This window comes from Schistocerca piceifrons, chromosome 2 (genome assembly GCF_021461385.2).
Source record: "Schistocerca piceifrons isolate TAMUIC-IGC-003096 chromosome 2, iqSchPice1.1, whole genome shotgun sequence".
NCBI lineage: Eukaryota > Metazoa > Arthropoda > Insecta > Orthoptera > Acrididae > Schistocerca > Schistocerca piceifrons.
This window is the reverse complement of record NC_060139.1, coordinates 385,090,199-385,112,824: the sequence shown is the minus strand read 5'-3', so window position 1 is coordinate 385,112,824 and position 22,626 is coordinate 385,090,199. Positions and strand designations below refer to the sequence as shown.

The following is a 22,626-nucleotide window of genomic DNA, read 5'->3' as shown; positions in this document are numbered from 1 at the left end:
CTTACATATTTTATTACATGAATAGCATTTGAAAATGCCCCTAGTTGTTCTGGTTTCATCAGTTGGATTTGACAGAGAAGAAATAAATTTATTCATTATGCCACTAATTCCTAGACATTGCCAGACCTTTTTATTCGATTGACTGCCATCAGATGCAAATGCAATAATTCTTGTTCTGGCTTTCTCTAGCTGGATAATTACGTGAATCAATGCCTGCAAGACGATGTAACCAGGAGTTTCATTTCAACTAGCACACATAGTAACAGGTTGGATCCAGTTATGCAAACAAACAGAGACCAGAGCATAATTTCCAAGTTTATTCTCACAATTGTCAGGAGTGCATGCCCCTGAATTGATAAAACAGTCAACTTTGAACAAAGTGTTTTTGAATTGCACTTCTTCTTGGAGCTTAAATTCATCAAAAATTGGCACACTTGAGTGTTTGTTTCCATCTCGTTCTTCCCGAAAACAATTTTTAATTGCTTCCACAGTGTGCGAACTGATTCCACACGAGCATCTGAGACCCTTTACTAAATTGCATAGATGTGTTTCGGAAGGAAGTGCAACAATCCATGCTTCAAACAATGTCTGTATCCTCTGGCTAACTTAACTTTTAAGAGCACGCTGTCCAGAAGAAACTCATTATCACACCACATTCCCTTACTGTTTTTCTATTGGCATTTCTTTGTCATAGGATCTACTACATTTTCCTGTTTCTTACTGAGTTTACACTGATCTAGGAGATCTGATTGAGCTGTCTTACACTTTCTGTCTGTGATCTGCTTTTGCAGAAGACATATTTCAGCATTTGCTGTTCGAAATTTTTACGTACTTGCAAAACTTCCAGTTTCTTACACTTCAATGTTCTTTTTGATGTAATAGCTACTCTGTTTGTACTGTTTTGTTCCGTAAATTTTCCTTGACAAAAGAAACACTGATAGATATTGTAACTTCTCGTTCACCTTTTTCTTTGCCGAGGCTACTCTCTTGCAAGTGTTTTACTGGTCATTTCCTTTTGTGTAACATTTTTGATAGATATTTTGGTAAAATAGGAAATATATGAAGAACATCTCCTGGTTTTAGAGACCACCTTTGTCTTGAAATTTTAAAAGTTCCTCATCAAAATGTGAATCACGCACAAAACAGATCTCTGTCTTTCCAAGGTACCGCTCTCACCTACTTGAAAAACTCTAGTTCATTTTTTTTAGGCCTAAAGAACTATTTACACTGACTTTCTCTGTAGCCAGATCTGTATACTGGAATAAAACACATGGGCATTTTTTGTTCTTCCTCTTCTTTAAATACGAGTAACTATAACTCTTAGCACCACTTTTTCACTGCAGCATTCATTCACAAAATAAGCACAGACACTACCAACAAACAACTTCCAAGATGGCAAAATCACATCAACTCGAGTCTCAAGTGACAGTGCTGCCCGTAGTTTGCAGGGCACACTACTTGTCCTATGGTACTTGTGTTAACATGTCAAAATTCAGCACACTTTCTCTTCTACTTGCTATATCGTATTTTACAAGAACTGTAAATAAAGTCATGGCAACGTAGTCCAGACTAACACAGGAGATCAATCATGCACAAATAGGATATGAGAGTGGTTAGGCATCCAGTTGGGAGAATTGTTGCTGTGTGGCATTGAAGTGAAAAGTGTCAACTTCACTGCTCTAAAGCAAGTTTTCAGAAGGTGATCAACATTTGTGGATTAAAACTGATGTTGCCCTAGACAAAAATGTATCAAATGTTATTGAGGATTATGTGAAGCCTGAGATGTGAATGCACAACCATACAGAGTGTTTGCACGAGAGGTCAGAGAATTGTGTGTGCGATGAAATGAGGCCACTATGTACAGGTCGAGCATCTGTTCCTCGAGGTTTGATATCATGAGTGGGTCTTGTTTCCATAGATCATCAATTGATTTTTCATGAATTATCCATAGAGGCTGGTCTCACTCATTAAGCAGTGTGGCACATACTGATGAAATGCTTTAACATGAGGAAAGTTGCATCCGTTAGGTTCCACATCAACTCACCAAAGTATAAAAACAGCAGTAGTATGCACTTGCTGGCATCCACCTGGACAGATTCATATTGAAAGAGACACATTTCTGCAGTCTATTGTCATCACTGATGAGATGTGGGCACAGGCCGATCAAACTCAAAGAATGAAACAAATTAAAAGGCATCACCCAGCTTCGCCATGTCCACAGAAATTGTGACAAGAACCCAGCTGGGTGAAGCTTGTGCTGATTATGGCCAATGACTATGAGTGTATTATTCTTGTGTGTGCTGTGCCTGAAGGACAAACTGTCAACAGTGACTACTATTGCCGATTTCTGGAGCAAAATCTGCATACAGGTATATGGTGCAAACATCCACATTTACTTTGAGACAAGCACCCTGTTGGGTTGCATGACAACCACTATTGTCATCTTGAAAATAATGTCAACCTTTTATTGAAACAGTGCACTGTGAGGTCTTGAAACAATCTTATGACTTCAACCTCTTTCTGAAGTTGAAAGAAACCCTCCCAAGCAAACACAACTCTCTCTCTCTCTCTCTCTCTCTCTCTCTCTCTCTCTCTCTCTCTCTCTCTCTCTCTCTCACACACACACACACACACACACACACACACACACACACACACATATAATATATTACTTCAACCTCTGGCATCTGAAGCCACACTGCGAGCAACAGCAGCAGTGCATCATGGGAGTGGCAACTGGGTGGGGGTAAGGAGGAGGCTGGGGCAGGGAGGAGGAGGGATAGCAGGGTAGGGGTGGAAGACAGTGAAGTGCTGCTAGGGAACACACAAGGATGAGGTGGAAGAGGGTGAGGCAGCTAGGTGCAATTGGGAGGTTAGACAGCAGGCAGGGGAGAGGTGGGGTTGGGGGAGGGTTGCAGAAAAGTAGAGAAGTGAAAAGACTGGGAGCATTGGTGGAATGAGGGCTATGTGGTGCTGGAATGAGAACAGGGAAGGGGCTAGATGGGTGAGGACAATGACTAATGAAGGTTGAGGCCAGGAGGGTTACATGAACGTAGGATATATTGCAAGGAAAGTTCCCATTGTGCATTTCAGAAAAGCTGGTGTTGGTGGGAAGGATCCATTTGGCACAGGCTGTGAAGTAGTCATTGAAATGAAGGATGTCATGTTTGGCAGTGTGCTGAGCAACAGGGTGTTCCACTTGTTTCTTGGCCACAGTTTGTCTGTGGCCATTCATGTGGACAGGCAGTTAGTTGGTTGTCATGCCCACATAGAATGCAGTACAGTGGTTGCAGCTTAGATTGTAGACCACATGACTGCTTTCACAGGTAGCCTTGCCTTTGATGGGATAGGTGATGTTTGTGACCGGAATGGAGTAGTTGGTTGTGGGAGGATGTATAGGTCAGGTCTTGCATCTAGGTCTAGTACAGGGGTATGAGCCATGAAGTAAGGGGTTGGGAGCAGGGGTTGTGTGGGGATGGACGAGTATATTGTGTAGGATCAGTGGATGGCGGAATACCACTGTGGGAGGGGTGGGAAGGATAGTGGGCATGGCATTTCTCATTTCTGGGCACGATGAGAGGTAGTCGAAACCCTGGCGGAGAATGTAATGCAGTTGCTCCTGTCCTGAGAGGTACTGAGTTACGAGAGGAATGCTCCTCTGTGGCCGGACAGTGAGATTTTGGGAGGTTGTGGGAACTGGAAGGATAAGGCAGGGGAGGTTTGTTTTTGTACGAGTTTGGGAGAATAATTATGGTCTGTGAAGGCCTCAGTGAGACACTTGGTATATTTCAAGAGGGACAGATTGTCACTGCAGATCCAACGACCATGGGTGGCTAGGTTGTATGGAAGGGACTTCTTGGTATGGAACGGGTGGCAGCTGTCAAAGTAGAGGTACTGCATGTTGTTAATAGCCACCTTTGTGATGGAGGTCAACATCTAGGAAGGCGGTTTTGTTGGGCTGAGTAGGACGAGGTGAAGTAAATGGGGGAGAAGCTACTGAGGTTCTGGGAGAATGTGGAAAGGTTGTCCTCACCCTCGATCCAGACTACAAAGATGTCATCAATGAATATGAACCATGTGGTGGGTTTAGGATTCTGGGTGTTTAGGAAGGATTGTTCTAGATGCCCCACAAATAGGTTGGCGTAGGATGGTGACCATGTGAGTGCCCATAGCTGTACCCTGGATTTATTTGTAGGTAATGCTTTCAAAGGAGAAGTAATTGTGGGTGAAGATATAGTTGGTCATGGTGACTAGAAAGGAGATTGTTGGTTTGGAATCCAAGGAGCATTAGGAGAGAGAGTGTTCAACAGCGGTAAGGCAATGGGCATTAGGGATGTTAGTGTGAAGGGAGGCGGCACCAATAGTGATGAGCAGGGCACGGTTTGATAAAGGGACAGGAAGTGTGTGGAGAGTCGGTAAAGGAAATAGTTGGTATCTTTTATACAGGATGGTAGGTTCCAGGTAATAGGCTGGAGTGTTGGTCTACGAGAGCACAGACTCTCTCAGTGGGGGCACAGTAACCAGTAACAAGTGGCCTCCCACAGTGGTATTCCACTGTCCACCAAACCTATACAATATACTTGTCCATCCCTACACAACCCCTGCTCCCAACCCCTTACCTCATGGCTCATATACCTGTAATAGACTTAGATGCAAGACCAGACCCATACATCCTCTGTTGTTTATTTTCAACAAAGGCCTTGATGATCGAAAGCTTATACTGTGACAGGCTTTTTGTTGTGCCTATCTGCAACTCAGCATCTCCACTATATGGTGAGTAGCAACTTTCCTTTTCATAATATTGTTACATTCCGTCCTGGATTTTCCATTGTTTGAGTCTTGTAAATATGGCATATATTTTAAGAAGGTGGTATGCAGCAGAGAAGTAAAATTCGCGTGGACCAAGAGCCATGCTGGGATTATGGGGAATAAGAAGTCCAACCAATTAGCAAAGAATGGAATACAAAAGGCACATTCAAGCCGGGGATCTAAGCACTGTGCTCAAAGACATGGCGGAGCAAAACAGGACAAGGAGTGGGAAACTGGAGATCTACGCAATAACTCCTGGTGCAGACAAATCAACTCACACTTATTGAAAGTACAATTGTTCGTTGAGAATTGGGATATGAAATGTAACTCCACTGATGAAGGGAATAAGAGCCAATTCACAATGAACATTGTCACACTGAAATGTGGTCACAGCTGCTACCCACAACCCCTCCTTAGAATTCATGTTGTGGTATGGGATCGGTGAGTAGTCAGTACGGCGGTGATAAATGGTTGGGAAAGATAGTCTTTCAGGGAGATGTTGCCATGCATGTGAAATTAATTCATACACAACAAAGATGATTAAGTAATTTACCACTTGAACAAGCTATTTGGACTGTAATTTTACTGATGGAAGATTTCCTATTTATCATGTCTTGCAATGGTAAAGGAATCTCCTTCCTACTACCATTACTCAACACAACAAAAAGATATATTCATCAGTGAAAAAACAAATACAAGGAGTTTAGCAATGAGAGAGCACCCCCCCCCCCCCCCCTCAAACACACACACAAAATGACATACACTCAGACACAAAATCAAAAGGATATCCTAGATACAGCATGTTGCTCTATTGCAGCTAATCACCCCAGAGAGTACTTTATCAAGGGCCTCACTAGAGTGGAAGCAAAGGAGTATGCAGTAAAACACGATTAATGATGAGACAGGCTCACCTTGAATAAATCAGTTCACATGATGGTGCAGCAATGACAATGGAGGCGGACCAAGCATGACAACATAACTCAACTGACGACTGAGCACTGAGGACTAACAACAGGATGCTGGCAGCTTTATAACATCACAGTTCAAATTTTGCCATTGAACAGGTCCCCCACTGGTATGCCACTTCAGGCGGAGGTGACATGAAAGAATGACATCCACTCTTATTTTGCCAAAGCCAAGGTCAAGAATCTCCCTCAGTTGACAAGATGTGGCCATATAGCAGTGAAGGCAGTAGAGCTGCATTGCATTCTGTACCTTTGGCCCCAGCCTGTTGGCACTCACAGCTTCCCTCCAACTAACAGCCAGGACTTTTGAGGCAGTTTTCCCGCCCTTATTTGCAACATTATGGTATATTCAATTAAATGTGCTATTGGTGTCACACTTTATGGAATGAAAGTAGAAATGGGAAACCGTTTAGAGAAGTGATTAGCTGGTATGACAATTTACAATTATTTTGCTTAAATGGCCAATTAAAGTTTGGTTTTACAAGGATAAGCCATTCTTAATTAATAATTTCCCATGAATGTTTTACCTATATCCCACATATTAACTTCTCCAATTGGCTATACTTTCTTAAAGGACAGCTGTTGCACTCTCACACATCCATTTTGGAAGTGAAGAACTACAATGTCATATCACCATCACACATGCTTTGGCAACCACAGACACAAAAAGGAAACACATCGGTTACTTATGGAGCTGGTTGTAACAAAACAATAGCTTACCTTGTTTGAAATGTTAGACAGAGGGAGTGGAGAGGTTGGGAGAGGGTGATAGCAGAAAAGGAGAGAAGTACAAAAAGGACTGGGGTGTGATGGAGGAATGAGGGCTGTATAGTGCTGGAATGGGAATAGAGAAAGGGGCTGGATGGGAGAGGACAATGACTAACTAAGGTTGAGGCCAGGACGGTTATGAGAATTTAGGATATATTGCAGGAAAGTTCCCACCTGCGCAGTTCAGTAAGGCTGGTGTTGGTGGGGAGGATCCATATGGCACAGCCTGTGAAGTAGTAATTGAAATGAAGGATGTGGTGAATGAAATTTTAACTATGCAGCAAAGAGTGTGCAGTTATGAAACTTCCTGGGGGATTAAAACTGTGTGTCGGGCCAAGACTCGAACTCGGAACCTTTGCCTTTCGCGGGCAAGTGCTCTACCAACTGAGCTACCCACTTCCAACTTTGGAAGGTAGGAGATGAAGTATTGGCGGCAGTAAAGTGTGAGGGCAGGTAATGAGTCGTGCTTGGGTAGCACAGTTGGTAGAGCACTTGCACGCAACAAGCGAAGGTCCGGAGTTCGAGTCTCGGTCCGGTACACGTTTTTTAATCCATCATGAAGTTTCAAGGATATCATGTTTGGCAGTGTGCTGAGCAACAGGGTGGTCCACTTGTTTCTAGGCGACACTTTGTCGGTGGCCATTCAAGTGGACAGACAGCTTGATGGTTGTCATGCCCACATAGAACGGAGCACAGTGGTTGCAGCTTAGCTTGTAAATCACATGACTGGTTTCACAGGTAGCCTTGCCTTTGATGGGATAGGTGATGTCCGTGACCGGACTCGAGGAGGTTGTGGTCGGAGGATATATAGGACAGGTCTTGCATCTAGGTCTATTACAGGGGTATGAGCCACGAGGTAAGGGGTTCGGAGCAGGGATTGTGTAGGGATTGACGAGTATATTGTGTAGGTTCGATGGACGGCAGAATACCTTTGTGGGAGTGGTGGGAAGGATAATGGGAAGGGCATTTCTCATTTCAGGGCTTGATGAGAGATAGTCGAAACCCTGGCAGCGAATGTAATTCAGTTGCTCAAGTTCTGGGTGGAACTGAGTTATGAAATGTTCCTCTGGGGTCTGACAGTGGGACTTTGTGAGGTGGTGGGAGATTGGAAAGATAAGGCACAGCAGATTTGTTTTGTACAAGGTTGAGAGGATAATTATGGTTTGTGAAGGCTTCAGTGAGACCCTCAGAATATTTCAAGAGGGACCGCTCATCACTTCAGATGTCGCTCGTCACTTCAGATATGATGACCACAGGTGGCTAGGCTGTATGGAAGGGACTTCTTGGTATGGAATGGGTGGCAGCTGTCAAGGTGGAGGTATTGTTGGTGGTTAATAGGTTTGATATGGATGGAGATACTGATGTAGCAATCTTTGAGATGGAGATCAACATCTAGGAAGGTGGCTTATTGATTTGAGTAGGACCAGTTGAAGCAAATGGAGGAGAGGTTGTTGAGGGTCTGAGGAATGTGAACAGGGTGTCCTCACTCTTCTGAGGAACCTACACAATACACTCATCCATCTCTACACAACCCCTTCTCCAAACCCCTTACCTCATAGCTCACACCCCTGTAATAGACCTTGATGCAAGACCTATCCTCTACATCCTCCCACCACCACCTACTCCAGTCCAATCACAATTGTTACCTATACCATCAAAGGCAGGGCTACCTGTGAAACCAGTCACGAGATCTACAAGTTATGCTGCAACCACTGTGCTGCATTCTATGTGGGCATGACACCCAATAAGCTGTCTGTTTGCATAAATGGCCACCGACAAACTGTAGCCAAGAAACAAGTGGAACATCCTGTTGCTCAGCACACTGCCAAACATGACATCCTTCATTTCAATGACTGCTTCACAGGCTGTGCCATATGGGTCCCTCCCACCAACACCAGCTTTTCTGAATTGTGCAGATGGGAAGTTTCCCTGCAATGTGTCCTACATTCCCGTAATCCTCCTGGCCTCCGACTTAGTCAATCATTGTCCTCTCCTATCTAGCCTCTTCTCTTTTTCCATTCCAGCACTACAGAGACCCCATTCCTCAATCACATCCAATCTTTCTACTTCTCTCCTTTCCTGCTATCCCCTCCCCCCCCCTTCCCCACCTCTCCACTCCCTCCGTTTAACCTCCCGACTGCACATAGTGTCCCTACCCTCTTTCCAACTTACCCTCACCCAGTCACCACTCCCATCATGCACTAGTGCTGCTGCTCACAGTGTGGCCTCAGTTACCTGACACTGCATTCATGTGTGTGAGAGTTGTGCTTTTTTGTGTGTGTGTGTGTGTGTGTGTGTGTGTGTGTGTGTGTGTGTGTGTGTTTGCCATCTAATTCTGACAAAGGCCTTACTGGCTGAAAGCTATATTTGTGAGAGTCTTTTTGTTGTGCCTATATGTGACCTAACATCTCCGCTATGTAGTGAGTAGCAACTTTCCTTTTCACAATGTTTTCCACATGTCTCATTTTCATTTGATTGTCCCATCCTATCAACTGCATAGGGAGTCAGTGACACTTAGAAAATTAATCATCAAGCAGTAATCAATCAAGGCACAGTGGCAAAAAGCCTGAGGTCAACGAATATCCACAATGTTATCAATACTCAGGACAGAGTAGGTGCTTATGATGCCAGCTGCAAGTACAGTTTAGTTCATGCTGGTAAGTTGAGTATGTCTGTTCAAATGTATCTAGTTTAGTAGACCTTTGTCTAAGGCCCATACAGTCTGTGGTGGAAAAAAAGTAAACAACAACAACACATGTTCTGTTGCTCTTGTCTCCTACAGCACTCAATATAAAAAACAGCAGCACTGGTACTCAACTATACCTGGATGGGTGGTTTTTGAACAATTATATTTCATACTTATCCAATATTAAAATTAATCATTAAAACACACATATGCACACACAAGTATCTAAAATATGTGGGTATACGTGCATGCATTACTATGAGTCTATGCACACACAAAAATCTTCATGTGTCAATGATTATATTCTACACTACATAGCTTTCAATATAGAGATAAAAATGAAAAAAATAAAAGAGCTAAAGTTGCAATCGTCTCTGGAAGATAGTTCACATGACACTCATGATGAATGAGTTGCTTAGCAACACATTAAAATCCCCTCCTAAATGTTTTAGAAGTAATTCTTTCAATACACAAAAATTTAAAGTATTTACTACACTCACTCATACCTAACTTGTTGCACAGGATTCAGTTTAAAATTAGGGCAGTCAACATTCAGTATACACATTCTTGTTAAGCCACCCTAACAGACCAGAATAAAATATTTAAGAAATCAGTCAGCACCAATCACAATGATGGACTCAAGCTGCCAACTAATACTAGCCTACAGGCTGGCTGCACTCGTATTGCTACCCAAATCAGGCACAGCTGAAATGATAACTGCTCAAGGGGCATGACACACTGACATTACCCAACAGCCAGCACAGATCACTGGTGCAATTCTACATCTCAATAGTGACTATCGCCTTATTCATCAACAATGCCCAATAATAAACTAAAATTGTCATGAAGTAGCACCTAAGTTCTTCCCAATACCATTCTCCTGTTCTGATTATTGAGGCAAAATGCTATGGCTATTCTCATACGAAAAAACAGGATAAGGGGGGGAAACAGCGTGCAAAGAGGTTTCCTGGTACTTGATCAGTAGTACACATGACACACAGAAGGCCATGTGCAATACTGGTCAAAACATAGGGGTTTTAGCAAAACGGGTGGCCAAATACCCGGAAAAAGCTTACTGGAATTTTCCAGTTTATTCTAATACCCCCCCCCCCCTACCACCTCTCTCTCTCCCCCCCCCCCCCCCCCCCCTGCCCCACTCCTTCCCTCCCTCCCACCCTGATCAACTTATTTTACCAGAAATTTGGTCACATTTGTGATAACCATACATATTAATCAATCCCCTTTTTCCACTATTAGACACAGAAGAAATCCACAGAGAATATTATACACAAAACACACTTGTGTAAGTCAATTCTGCCCATGCTTGACAGTACAATCATTGAGTTAAGAAAGAAGTATTCTTCAACAAAATCGTAATTAGTTGACAGTAAGAGCACTTCTGTTACTCTGTAAGATGAGCAACTGACTATATAAAAGTACACCATTGTAAGTGAGGGTATCTGATAAGCCACCATTTGCTATTAAATTTGTACAACTGCTAAATCCAGAAAATAAGACTGTTCCTGTACATGCTGCTTATTATTATAGTTGTAATTACACAAAGTTCACTACTTACTTTGTTCTTGCTTTCTAAACCAGTTATCATATCTTCAAGTGCCACTATTCTTTCACAAAGCACTTGTTTATCTGCTTCATTTTTAAGCCTGAGCCTCTCATATGCTTCCTTTTGAGCAGAAAGTTCTTTACGGCATTCGCTAAGGGAGCTACCTACTTTCTCAAGACTTGCTGCAGTTTCACATTTCTGCAATAAATAAAAAAAATCAAGTTGAAACTTTGGATAAATTTCTCAGAAAGCACACACACACACACACACACACACACACACACACACACACACACACAAATGCTTCTAGTTCTTTTTGACTTGTTAGACTAACATATGTACTCATATGAATAACTCCCCTGTTCCACAGTCTCATCCAGTTTTTGCTGAAGGTTTGCACAAATCTTCTCAGACTGTTGTAGCTTTAACTTCAGGTCCCTGTTATGTGATTCTGCCACTTGGAACGCACAGTTAGTTTCCACATACTCTTGCTGTAAAGTCTGGAAACCCTCCAACTTCTTTTCATGGCTGCAAAAAAAATGTTTTTTTTAGACATATTTACTTACACATATGACTAAACTTATGTCAGCATGATATTGATGACATCTAGAGACCATGCATTTCCCAAACATATGTATGTAACTGATGGTGCAGCATCTCATTTTAAAAACTGCTTTCAGTTTTATGAGCCTGGTCAACACTGTAGTACAGGAATTAAGACAAAAAAAATCGATATTTTCAGCAATAGGTCATGGAAAAAGTGCATGTGGGGTAGGAGGTCTCTGTAAACATCTTGCAACAAGATTTAAGAAGCATTTGATGCTGTAAGAGATGTTACTGGATTTGTACACACCATATCAACATTAATAACAAACATTATATATAAAAACAAAGATGAGGTGACTTACCGAACAAAAGCGCTGGCAGGTCGATAGACACACAATGTGTCTATCGACCTGCCAGCGCTTTTGTTCGGTAAGTCACCTCATCTTTGTTTTTATATATAATTTTTCCCACGTGGAATGTTTCCTTCCATTATATTGATATCATTAATTTGAATCCAACAATTACATTTGTTATTGTCACTGTTGCATTTCGAAATCTTTTCTGTCGTCTTATTTTCCTCTTTCTGTTTTTGCCAGTAGTTTCACTTTGTATTCACCTTCTCCTTTTTACCGTAATCTGCTATACTATTTGGTTGGTTGGTTGGTTGGGGGATTAAAGGGACCAGACTACTATGGTCATCGGTCCCTTTTTCCAAAGACAAAGAACACCCACAGAGAATAAAAACGAGGAACAGAAGAGATCACAGACGATACAGAACAGGAGAGACTGAGACAAAGACAAGACAAAACGAACGAAAACCACATAGAGAATGACGGTGGTTGGCCGACCATAGAAATAAAAAAGGAAAAGCCAACCACTTAGAAACACATTAAAAAATCAGTGTAAAATCATAGGCCAAAGGCCAGAATCAACACAAAACAATAAAATAAAACAGAAACACTCAGATTAAATGATAAAATCCCCCTGCCCGAATAAAACGTAAAACTAAGTCAGCCATAGTGGAGTCGTCTGTTAAAAGGGCAGGGAGCGTATCAGGCAGCGCAAATGTCTGCCTGACCACAGCTAAAAGGGGGCAGGCCAACAGAATGTGGGCCACAGTCAAAGCCGCCCCGCAGCGACATACAGGAGGGTCCTCCCTGCGCAGTAAATAACTGTGTGTCAGCCGGAAGTGGCCAATGCGGAGCCGGCAAAGAACTACCGAGTCCCTGCGAGTGGCTCGCAGAGATGACCGCCACACAGCCGTCGTCTCCTTGACAGCACGGAGTTTATTGGACATTGTCAGTTCGCGCCATTCCTCGTCCCATAGCGCCAAGATTTTGCGGCGGAAGATTGCCCGCAAATCAGTCTCAGGGAGGCCAAGGTCCAGAGATGGCTTGCTGGTGGCCTCTTTCGCCAGGCGGTCAACATGTTCGTTACCCGGGATACCGACATGACCGGGGGTCCACACAAAGACCACAGAGCGGCCGCAACAGGCGAGAGTATGCAGAGACTCGTGGATAGCCATCACCAAACGAGAACGAGGGAAACACTGGTCGAGAGCTCGTAAACCGCTCAGGGAATCGCTACAGATAACGAAGGACTCACCTGAGCAGGAGCGGATATACTCTAGGGCACGAAAGATGGCGACCAGTTCAGCAGTGTAAACGCTGCAGCCATCCGGCAAGGAACGTTGTTCGGAACGGTCCCCTAGAGTGAGCGCATACCCGACACGACCAGCAACCATCGAACCGTCAGTGTAGACAATACCAGAGCCCTGATACGTGGCCAGGATAGAATAAAAGCGGCGGCGGAAGGCCTCTGGAGGGACTGAGTCCTTTGGGCCCTGTGCCAGGTCCAGCCGAAGGCAAGGGCGACGAACACACCATGGGGGTGTATGCAAAGTAGCCCGGAAAGTAGGTGGAACAGTGAAAACCTGAAGCCCAGAGAGAAGCTCTTTGACGCGGACCGCTATTGTACAACCAGACCGGGGCCGACGATCTGGCAGATGGACGACCGATCGCGGGAACAGGAGACGATAATTTGGATGCCCGGGCGAGCTTAGAACATGGGCAGCATAAGCGGCCAGCAAACGTTGGCGTCGGAACCGCAGGGGAGGTACACCTGCCTCCACTAGTACGCTGTCCACGGGGCTGGTGCGGAAAGCACCAGTGGCAAGGCGTATCCCGCTGTGGAGAATTGGGTCCAGCACCTGTAACGCAGATGGGGATGCTGAGCCATAAGCCAGGCTCCCATAATCCAGACGGGACTGGATTAACGCCTGGTAGAGCCGCAACAGGGTAAAGCGGTCGGCGCCCCAGCGGGTGTGGCTCAAGCATCTCAGAGCGTTTAGATGCCGCCAACACGTCTGTTTAAGCTGCCGGATATGAGGCAGCCAAGTCAACCGGGCATCGAAAACCACCCCCAAAAACCTGTGGGTCTCCACCACAGCAAGGAGTTCGTCGGCAAGATAAAGCCGCGGCTCAGGATGGACTGTTCGGCGCCGGCAGAAATGCATAACGCGGGTCTTGGCTGCCGAAAACTGAAACCCATGGGCTACAGCCCAAGACTGCGCCTTACGGATAGCGCCCTGTAGCTGACGTTCAACAGCTGCAATGCTGGGAGAGCTGTAATAAAGGCAGAAGTCGTCAGCATACAGGGAAGCGGAGACAGAGTTTCCCATGGCCGCAGCAAGACCGTTAATGGCTATTAAAAACAGACAGACACTTAAAACGGAACCCTGTGGCACACCGTTCTCCTGGACGTGGGAGGAACTATACGAGGCCGCGACTTGCACGCGGAAGGTACGACACGACAGAAAATTGCGGATAAAAATCGGCAGAGGACCCCGAAGACCCCATCCACGGAGCGTAGAAAGAATGTGATGACGCCACGTCGTATCGTACGCCTTCCGTATGTCGAAAAAGACAGCGACCAGGTGCTGACGGCGGGAAAAGGCAGTACGGATGGCCGACTCCAGGCTCACCAGATTGTCGGCGGCGGAGCGGCCTTTACGGAACCCACCCTGAGATGGAGCCAGAAGGCCCCTAGACTCCAGTACCCAATTCAAGCGCCGGCTCACCATCCGTTCAAGCAACTTGCAAAGAACGTTGGTGAGGCTAATGGGACGGTAGCTGTCCACCTCCAGAGGGTTCTTTCCAGGCTTCAAAACGGGGATGACAATGCCTTCCCACCATTGCGACGGAAACTCCCCCTCGACCCAAAGACGGTTGTAAAGATCGAGAAGGCGCCGCTGGCAGTCCACTGAAAGGTGTTTCAGCATCTGACAGTGGATGCCATCTGGCCCAGGAGCGGTATCAGGGCAAGCAGCTAGGGCACTGCGAAATTCCCACTCACTGAATGGAGCATTGTAAGATTCCGGGTGGTTGCTGCGAAATGAAAGGCTCCGACGTTCCAGCCGCTCTTTAATGGAGCGGAAGGCCTGGGGGTAATTCGCAGAAGCGGAACTCATAGCAAAATGCTCTGCTAAGCGATTTGCAATGACGTCGGAGTCGGTACAAACGGCTCCATTCAGTGAGAGCGCAGGGACGCTGGCAGGGGTCCGATAGCCGTAGACGCGTCGAATCTTGGCCCAGACCTGCGAGGGAGTGACATGGAGGCCAATGGTGGACACATACCGCTCCCAGCACTCCTTCTTGCCCTGGCGGATAAGGAGGCGGGCCCGCGCACGCAGCCGTTTGAAGGCGATAAGGTGGGCTAAGGAGGGATGTCGCTTGTGACGCTGGAGCGCCCGCCGGCGATCTTTAATCGCTTCAGCGATCTCAGGCGACCACCAAGGCACAGCCTTCCGCCGAGGGGACCCACAGGAATGAGGAATGGCAGATTCGGCGGCAGTAACGATGCCGGTGGTGACCGATTGAACCACCGCATCAATGTCATCGGTAGAGAGAGGCTCAAAAGCGGCAGTGGAGGAGAACAAGTCCCAGTCAGCCTTATTCAGAGCCCATCTGCTAGGGCGCCCAGAACAGTGGCGCTGTGGTAGTGACAAAAAGATCGGAAAGTGGTCACTACCACACAGGTCGTCATGCACACTCCATTGGACAGACGGTAAGAGGCTATGGCTACAGATGGAAAGGTCAATGGCGGAGTAGGTGCCATGCGCCACACTGAAGTGTGTGAAGGCACCATCATTTAACAGCGAGAGATCGAGCTGCGACAATAAATGCTCAACGATGGTGCCTCGACCTGTTGCCACTGACCCACCCCACAGAGGGTTATGGGCGTTGAAGTCGCCCAATAGCAAGAAAGGTGGCGGCAATTGGGCGACCAGTGCAGCCAGGACAAGCTGCGAGACATCACCATCCGGTGGGATGTAAAGACTGCAGACGGTAACAGCCTGTGGCGTCCACACGCGTACAGCGACAGCCTCTAAAGGCGTCTGGAGAGGGACAGACTCGCTGTGCAGAGTGTGAAGGACATATATGCAGACGCCACCAGACACCCTTTCATAAGCTGCTCGGTTCTTATAATAACCCCGATAGCCACGGAGGGCGGGGGTTCGCATTGCTGGAAACCAAGTTTCCTGGAGAGCAATGCAGAAGAAAGGGTGAAGGCTGATAAGTTGGCGGAGCTCAGCGAGATGGTGGAAGAAACCGCTGCAGTTCCACTGGAGGATGGTATTGTCCATGGCTGAGAAAGGCGTGACGGGACGGGGAAGGCAGATTACGCCGCTGGGTCACCTGCTGCCTCCGATTGAGCACCCGTGCTAGTGTTATCCATGGCGTCTGAGGGACCGGCGAGTTCTAGGTCCTCAGCGGACGCCAGGATCTCCACCTCGTCCTCAGACGCAGAGCTGTAAGGTGGCGGTGGGGTGGCTGCCACCGCGAGTTCCTTGGGCTTAGAGCTCTTCTTCTTTGATTTCTCACGCTGCTCCTTGGGTTTAACTGGCTGGGAGGGCTTCACCGATTCAGTCTCCGGGACTGAGGAGGATCGTGAAGCCCGTCGACCAGCTGATTGCGGGCACTTACGCCACTGGCGGTCGTCAGCCTTCCCACTGGTGGAAACCTGGGAAGGGAGGGACCCGAGGGACCCCTTGCGAGCGTGAGAAGCCGAAGAAGTTGGACACTTCTCCGGCTTAGAAGCTGGGACGGACGTCCCTGATGGGGGGGATGGTGTTGCCCCTGAGGTAGGTGGCGCAGGAGCAACCCGGTGGGTAGAGCCCCCCACTGGCAAGGGGGCAGGAGGAGTCTTACTGGTTATCGAGCTGGCTGGAAGTCGTGAAGCTGATGGGGCGAGCACAGGTGTTGTAGCGGCGGCGTAGGATGACGTCATTCGCACGGGATGTAATCGGTCGTATTTCCGCTTGGCCTCAGTATAAGTCAGTCGGTCCAGGGTCTTATATTCCATGATTTTGCGTTCTTTCTGGAAGATTCTGCAGTCTGGCGAGCAAGGTGAATGGTGCTCCCCGCAGTTGACACAGATGGGAGGCGGGGCACATGGAGTATCGGGATGAGACGGGTGTCCGCAATCTCGACATGTGAGGCTGGAAGTGCAGCGGGAAGACATATGGCCAAACTTCCAGCACTTGAAGCACCGCATCGGGGGAGGAATATAGGGCCTGACGTCACATCGGTAGACCATCACCTTGACCTTTTCCGGTAACGTATCACCCTCGAAGGCCAAGATGAAGGCACCGGTAGCTATCTGATTTTCCTTCGGACCCCGATGAACGCGCCGGACGAAATGTACACCTCTGCGCTCTAAGTTGGCGCGCAGCTCGTCATCAGACTGCAAAAGAAGGTCCTTATGGTAAATAACTCCCTGGACCATATTTAAACTCTTATGCGGTGTGATCGTAACAGCAACATCCCCCAACTTGTCACAAGCAAGTAACCGTCGTGACTGGGCAGAGGATGCCGTTTGGATCAGGACCGATCCAGAGCGCATTTTTGACAAGCCCTCCACCTCCCCAAACTTGTCCTCTAAATGCTCGACGAAGAACTGAGGCTTTGTGGAGAGAAAAGACTCCCCATCAGCTCTCGTACAAACTAAGAATCGGGGCGAATAAGTGCTACTGCCATCCTGAGATTTACGTTCCTCCCACGGCGTGGCCAGAGAGGGGAACGTTTTCGGATTGTACTTTTCAGCATTAAATTGAGCCCGAGAACGCTTAGAGACTGCTGGCGGCTGGCCGCCAGCGAGAGATGATGTACCACGCTTCATTGCGGGTCATCCGCCCTGATGCCACCTACTCCGACCAAGGGCCCTCCCCACGGGCGCCACCCAGCCGCAGCAATAGCCACCTGGCAGGATGGCCATTGCCGGGAGTCCTGATGCCCCAAGGAGATGGGCATCTACTCCTTGGCATACGTGGGGAGTTAACGGCGCAGGCATCAGTAGAGCGATCCCTGTGTTGTCAGGGGGCTACAACCAAGAGGGTACATGGCGGCCCCACCACAACGGACTGGCTACCGTGCTGGATCTTAGGTGCAAAAATGGCCAAGGTCGTCGTCGCAGTTAAAAGAAACACTGCAGAGTGCAGCGTGGTAATCGCCCAAGAGATCGAAAACGAGCGGGACACCATTGCAACGACGAGAAATCCGGCTAAAGGTCTAATTGCACGACGGAAACAGTGCACCATGTAAGGCGCCCTTCCCCAATTGGCTCGCTCTTCGGATAAATTTTGAAAGATGGAGGTCAAACCCGAGAGGGGACCATCACATAAGGCCGAAACGTTGGAGACTCCTTTTAGTCGCCTCTTACGACAGGCAGGACTACCGCGGGCCTATTCTTACACCCGAACCCGCAGGGGGGTGCTATACTATTTTATCCCGCCTAATGTTTGTGTGTCTATCGACCTGCCAGCGCTTTTGTTCGGTAAGTCACCTCATCTTTGTTTTTATATATAATTTTTCCCACGTGGAATGTTTCCTTCCATTATATTGATATCATTAATTTGAATCCAACAATTACGTTTGTTATTGTCACTGTTGCATTTCGAAATCTTTTCTGTCGTCTTATTTTCCTCTTTCTGTTTTTGCCAGTAGTTTCACTTTGTATTCACCTTCTCCTTTTTACCGTAATCTGCTATACTATTTTATCCCGCCTATGTTTGTGTGTCTATCGACCTGCCAGCACTTTTGTTCGGTAAGTCACCTCATCTTTGTTTTTATATATAATTTTTCCCACGTGGAATGTTTCCTTCCATTATATTAATAACAAACATGAAACACTTCATTCTAAATGAAAGTACAGTAAGGGAATTCTGTTTAAAAATGAGAGAAAAATGGTCTTCTATGAAGCTCATGGTAGGAATTCAATCAAGTCACTACTGGGTTGCATCCCGGAATGGCACATACATTGCAAGAACGGTTCTCCATGATATGCAGCCTGTTACTGTGTGTGCAGAGACCATAGTATACATTAGAAGAATTTGTAGTGAACCACTTCTTTTCTTGTGTGTATGACAATTTGTGGTGGGTGGGACAGATAATAAGCTGCATGGTATAACTGTCACCTTCATGACACCTCATGGTCCTGCTAATGCTTTCAAATGGCTGTTATCAAAAGATCAGTGTGCAGTTCCCATTTCCTAAGTACTGCTTTTGTTGGATGATACTTGTCCGTGTTCAAATTCAGCTTGGCTATTCAAGATCAATGAGAATCAGATGGCAAAAAACTCTTTTCAACAGTGCAGTGTTGACTGTTACATTGTAGACAATTTTAATTCATGTAGAATCATGAAGAAGTAAAAATATGACATAAGACAATTATTTGTGAATAATATCATAAAAAGAAAAATGGATATAAATATTCTATATACCGTTTCTTAATAAAATGCTTTCAAACACTCACCTATAATGTTGTAAAGTAGTTATTTTGATTCACAAATACCAGTTTTGCATGACATTTACTTAAAATCAGTGATCAATCTAAATATTTAAGTGTCCATGACTTTTTGACCTTAAGAGTAGAGCTAAGTCTACCTAAAATATTTCTCACATTTTGTACAAACAAGTATTGCCCACTCTGAACGTACATTCTCTAAGTATAATGACCAACTAATGTACTATGAAATTTTTAAAACATTTAGGATGAGGGTTTTGGAGGAAATAATTCTTTCTAAATAACCAAAAAATTTCAGATTCTTTCATTTTTATGTACTATATTTTGACAGTTTAAGAATTTCATGCATTATTGTCATAGCTGACAGTTAGCAGTCCTTTCACTTTATCATTTCTGAAGGCTGTTAACATCCTGTGACTACTCATATTTTCAAAAAATAATTTTGAAATTTGAAAAGTTACAAATTTTCATAGTTTATATAAAAAAAGGCTCAGAAGTGTGTATGTATTAATCATGTCTCACTCTATTGGAAGCATTTGTCAATTTTCCTGTTTGTTAATGACATTTTCACAAATTCTCTCATTTAAAGAAGTCTGTTTTAACAAATCATCAGAAAATCAAAATATTGTAGTTTTCAAGAGGTATCACATGGAACTTCAACAGATATTTTTTTCAGCAAACTTTGAAATAGTGATGTGACACATTCACTGTTGACTTGTATGATTTGAGATGAAATCACCCTACTGTCACTTCGTGATGTTTCCATGACAACCAAACAAAGAAATTAATGGGCAACTGAAATTTCTCTACAATGATGACGGAGGAAGGCTACAAAAGCTGGAGCTCGAATACGAATCTGATGCAATAAGAACTCCAAGACACATTTATTCACGGTATGAAGAAACTCTTCCAATAACTTTTGAAAACAACATGTGAATAATTTAAACAATATTAAATCATATTTTCATAAATTAGTCTATATTAGATTGGTACATAAGTTCATACCATTTTCAATTTGCATGTTATTATTTCGACTGCTGTGGGTTTATTTATCAATCGTCATTTTTTATTCATAGTTCACTGCTGCTATTTGAATTTACATATTGTCATTTGGAGATAGTGAGTGGAGCTGTAGACACTAGAAAATAGAGTGCTTAGTGGAGAAATCAAAACATCTGTGGCATATTCTTCCGTCTCAGTTCAACAGAGGGGTGACAGCAGCAGAGGCAGCCAGAAACATCTGTGCCCCATAGGTGGATAATGCCCTTGGACGATCATGGCAAAAAATATGGTTTTCTTGTTTCAAGTGGGATCATTTTGATATTAGTGACTCTCAACGTTCTGGAAGACCTTTGGGGTTTGTAGATCATCATCATTTAAATGCATTAATCACAATGAACCATTTATTGTACTCGAAAAGTGGAAAATGTGATGAACTATGATCATTCCACCATTGTGCCACATTTGAATGCAATGGGCAAGGTTCAAAAATCAGGTGTATGGGTAACGTACTCTCTAAGCCAAAATCACAAAAATCAGCAGGTGGCCATGAGGGCAATCTCTGCTCGCATATCACCAATTGGCTTGTGAACAACTGCGACCATTCCTATTCTGTATCATTATTGGTGACAAGAAATGGTGTCTTTTTCCTAACATCAAGTAAAGAAAGCATTGGTTGAGCCCAAGCAAAGCAGCAACTCCCTGCACAAAAATCTATGCTGTTCCACAATATATAATGTCATGCATTTAATGCAACAGCGACACTATGGTGTACTATGAACTGCTCCCCTGAGGTTAACCATCACTGCTGACATTTACTGTCAACAACTGAGACATCTGGCAAAAGCAATCCAAGAACAATGACCAGGAACACTGTGGAAAGTGATGCTACTCCACAGCAGGGTCTGCCTCCATTCTGCTAAACTGACAAAAAACACTACACAGGAGTTGAGTTGGGAAGTCATTTTTCACCCAACTTATTCACCTTATCTTGCACACTCGGATTTTCACTTTTCTGTTCTCCTATGGAACTAGCTTCAAGATATTTCGTTTCCAGATGAAAATGCACTCTGAAAATGGCTCAAAGAGTTCTTCGCCTCAAAGACACGCGATTTCTACAGAGGCGGAATTGAAAAGTTATCCTAGCAATGGCTGACTGTTGTAAATAGTGAAAGAGAAAAATTATTTACAACTAATGTCTCTGTTATGTGCGTCTGTTGTTATTCTTAAACTTAAGGAAAAACGCTACAAACTTATGCACCAATCGCATATTACAAGCTGAGTTTACATTGCAACCGAGAGTGTTTGCCACAACATTCAATCATGATCACTACAATGCTATTGCGTACAATATTGTTTAATCACGAAGGGTGGCAATGAGTGGACGCAAAACACATTTGGTTTCATTTCTTAATGCAAGAAATGAACTGTTACATTAAACTAGGTTATATGTCACAATCAGACCTGATGAAAATATCTGTTTTCAACATTATATAGCTATTACTTATGATTGATGTTCTCAGATTTGTGACTTTTTTTACCTGCAAAGAGGAAAAAAACATTATTTTCTGCAACATTTTGTTAAAGATCACCAATTTTGTGATACATCACTAAGAATCAGAGACTCCATATTATTTTGTTTAAATCCACCATTTTGTGTTGTTTGATGCTTTATAGTTTCAACAAAATTTTCTTGTCCCCAGTAATGGGTGAGCATCATGGAGATACTGAAGACACTGAACTGGCAAATACTTTGAGACAGAAACCGAAATTTAAACCATCCTGTGAGAGCCTACTTACAAAGTTTCTAGAAACCATTTTAAGTGCTGAACTTAGAATATACTACAACCACTTACTACCACTCCCATATGATCGCAAAGACAAAATTAGACTAATTTAACACACTGCAACACATTTTGAGTAAATTTGACTCATTTTCAGGTGTTTTACAGCAAGTGCATGAAAACTAAAAGTTACTAAAATAATCTAAAGCAGAGGTGCTGAGTTGCAGATAGGCACAACAAAAAGACTTTCACACTTAAAGCTTTCGGCCAATGGCTTTCGTCACAACAAGAACAAGAACAACAACAACAACAACAACAACACCACACACACACACACACACACACACACACACACACACACGCTGCAGTGTGGTTTCAGTTGCCTGAGACTGCAGACGTTTGTGTGTGTGTGTGTGTGTGTGTGTGTGTGTGTGTGTGTGTGTGTATCGTAGACGAAGGCCATTAGTGAAAGCTTTAAGTGTGAAAGTTTTTTTGTTGTGACTATCTGTGACTCAGCATCTCTGCTATATGGTGAGTAGCAACTTTCCTTCTCATAATATTGTTTCATTCCATCCTGGATTTTCCATTGTTTGAAATAATCTAAAACTGGATATGTGACAATATACGAACTACAGTTCCAGTGATCTTTTCACAATCTGCTTCTTGTGAGAAAATGGAAGAGAGGAGGGGAGAGTTGGGATG

At 44.7% G+C, this 22,626-nt stretch overlaps 1 protein-coding gene across 1 annotated transcript in view; it reads right to left on the bottom strand.

Moving 5' to 3' along the window:
- Positions 1–22,626, bottom strand: part of LOC124777198 — a 303,378-nt gene that overhangs the window by 191,842 nt on the left and 88,910 nt on the right. The window contains exons 7-8 of the mRNA XM_047252513.1: positions 11,152–11,320; positions 10,805–10,990 (exon numbers count right to left, since the gene is read on the bottom strand). Coding sequence (XP_047108469.1) covers positions 10,805–10,990; positions 11,152–11,320 — 355 coding nt within the window. The remainder of the gene's footprint in view (positions 1–10,804; positions 10,991–11,151; positions 11,321–22,626) is intronic.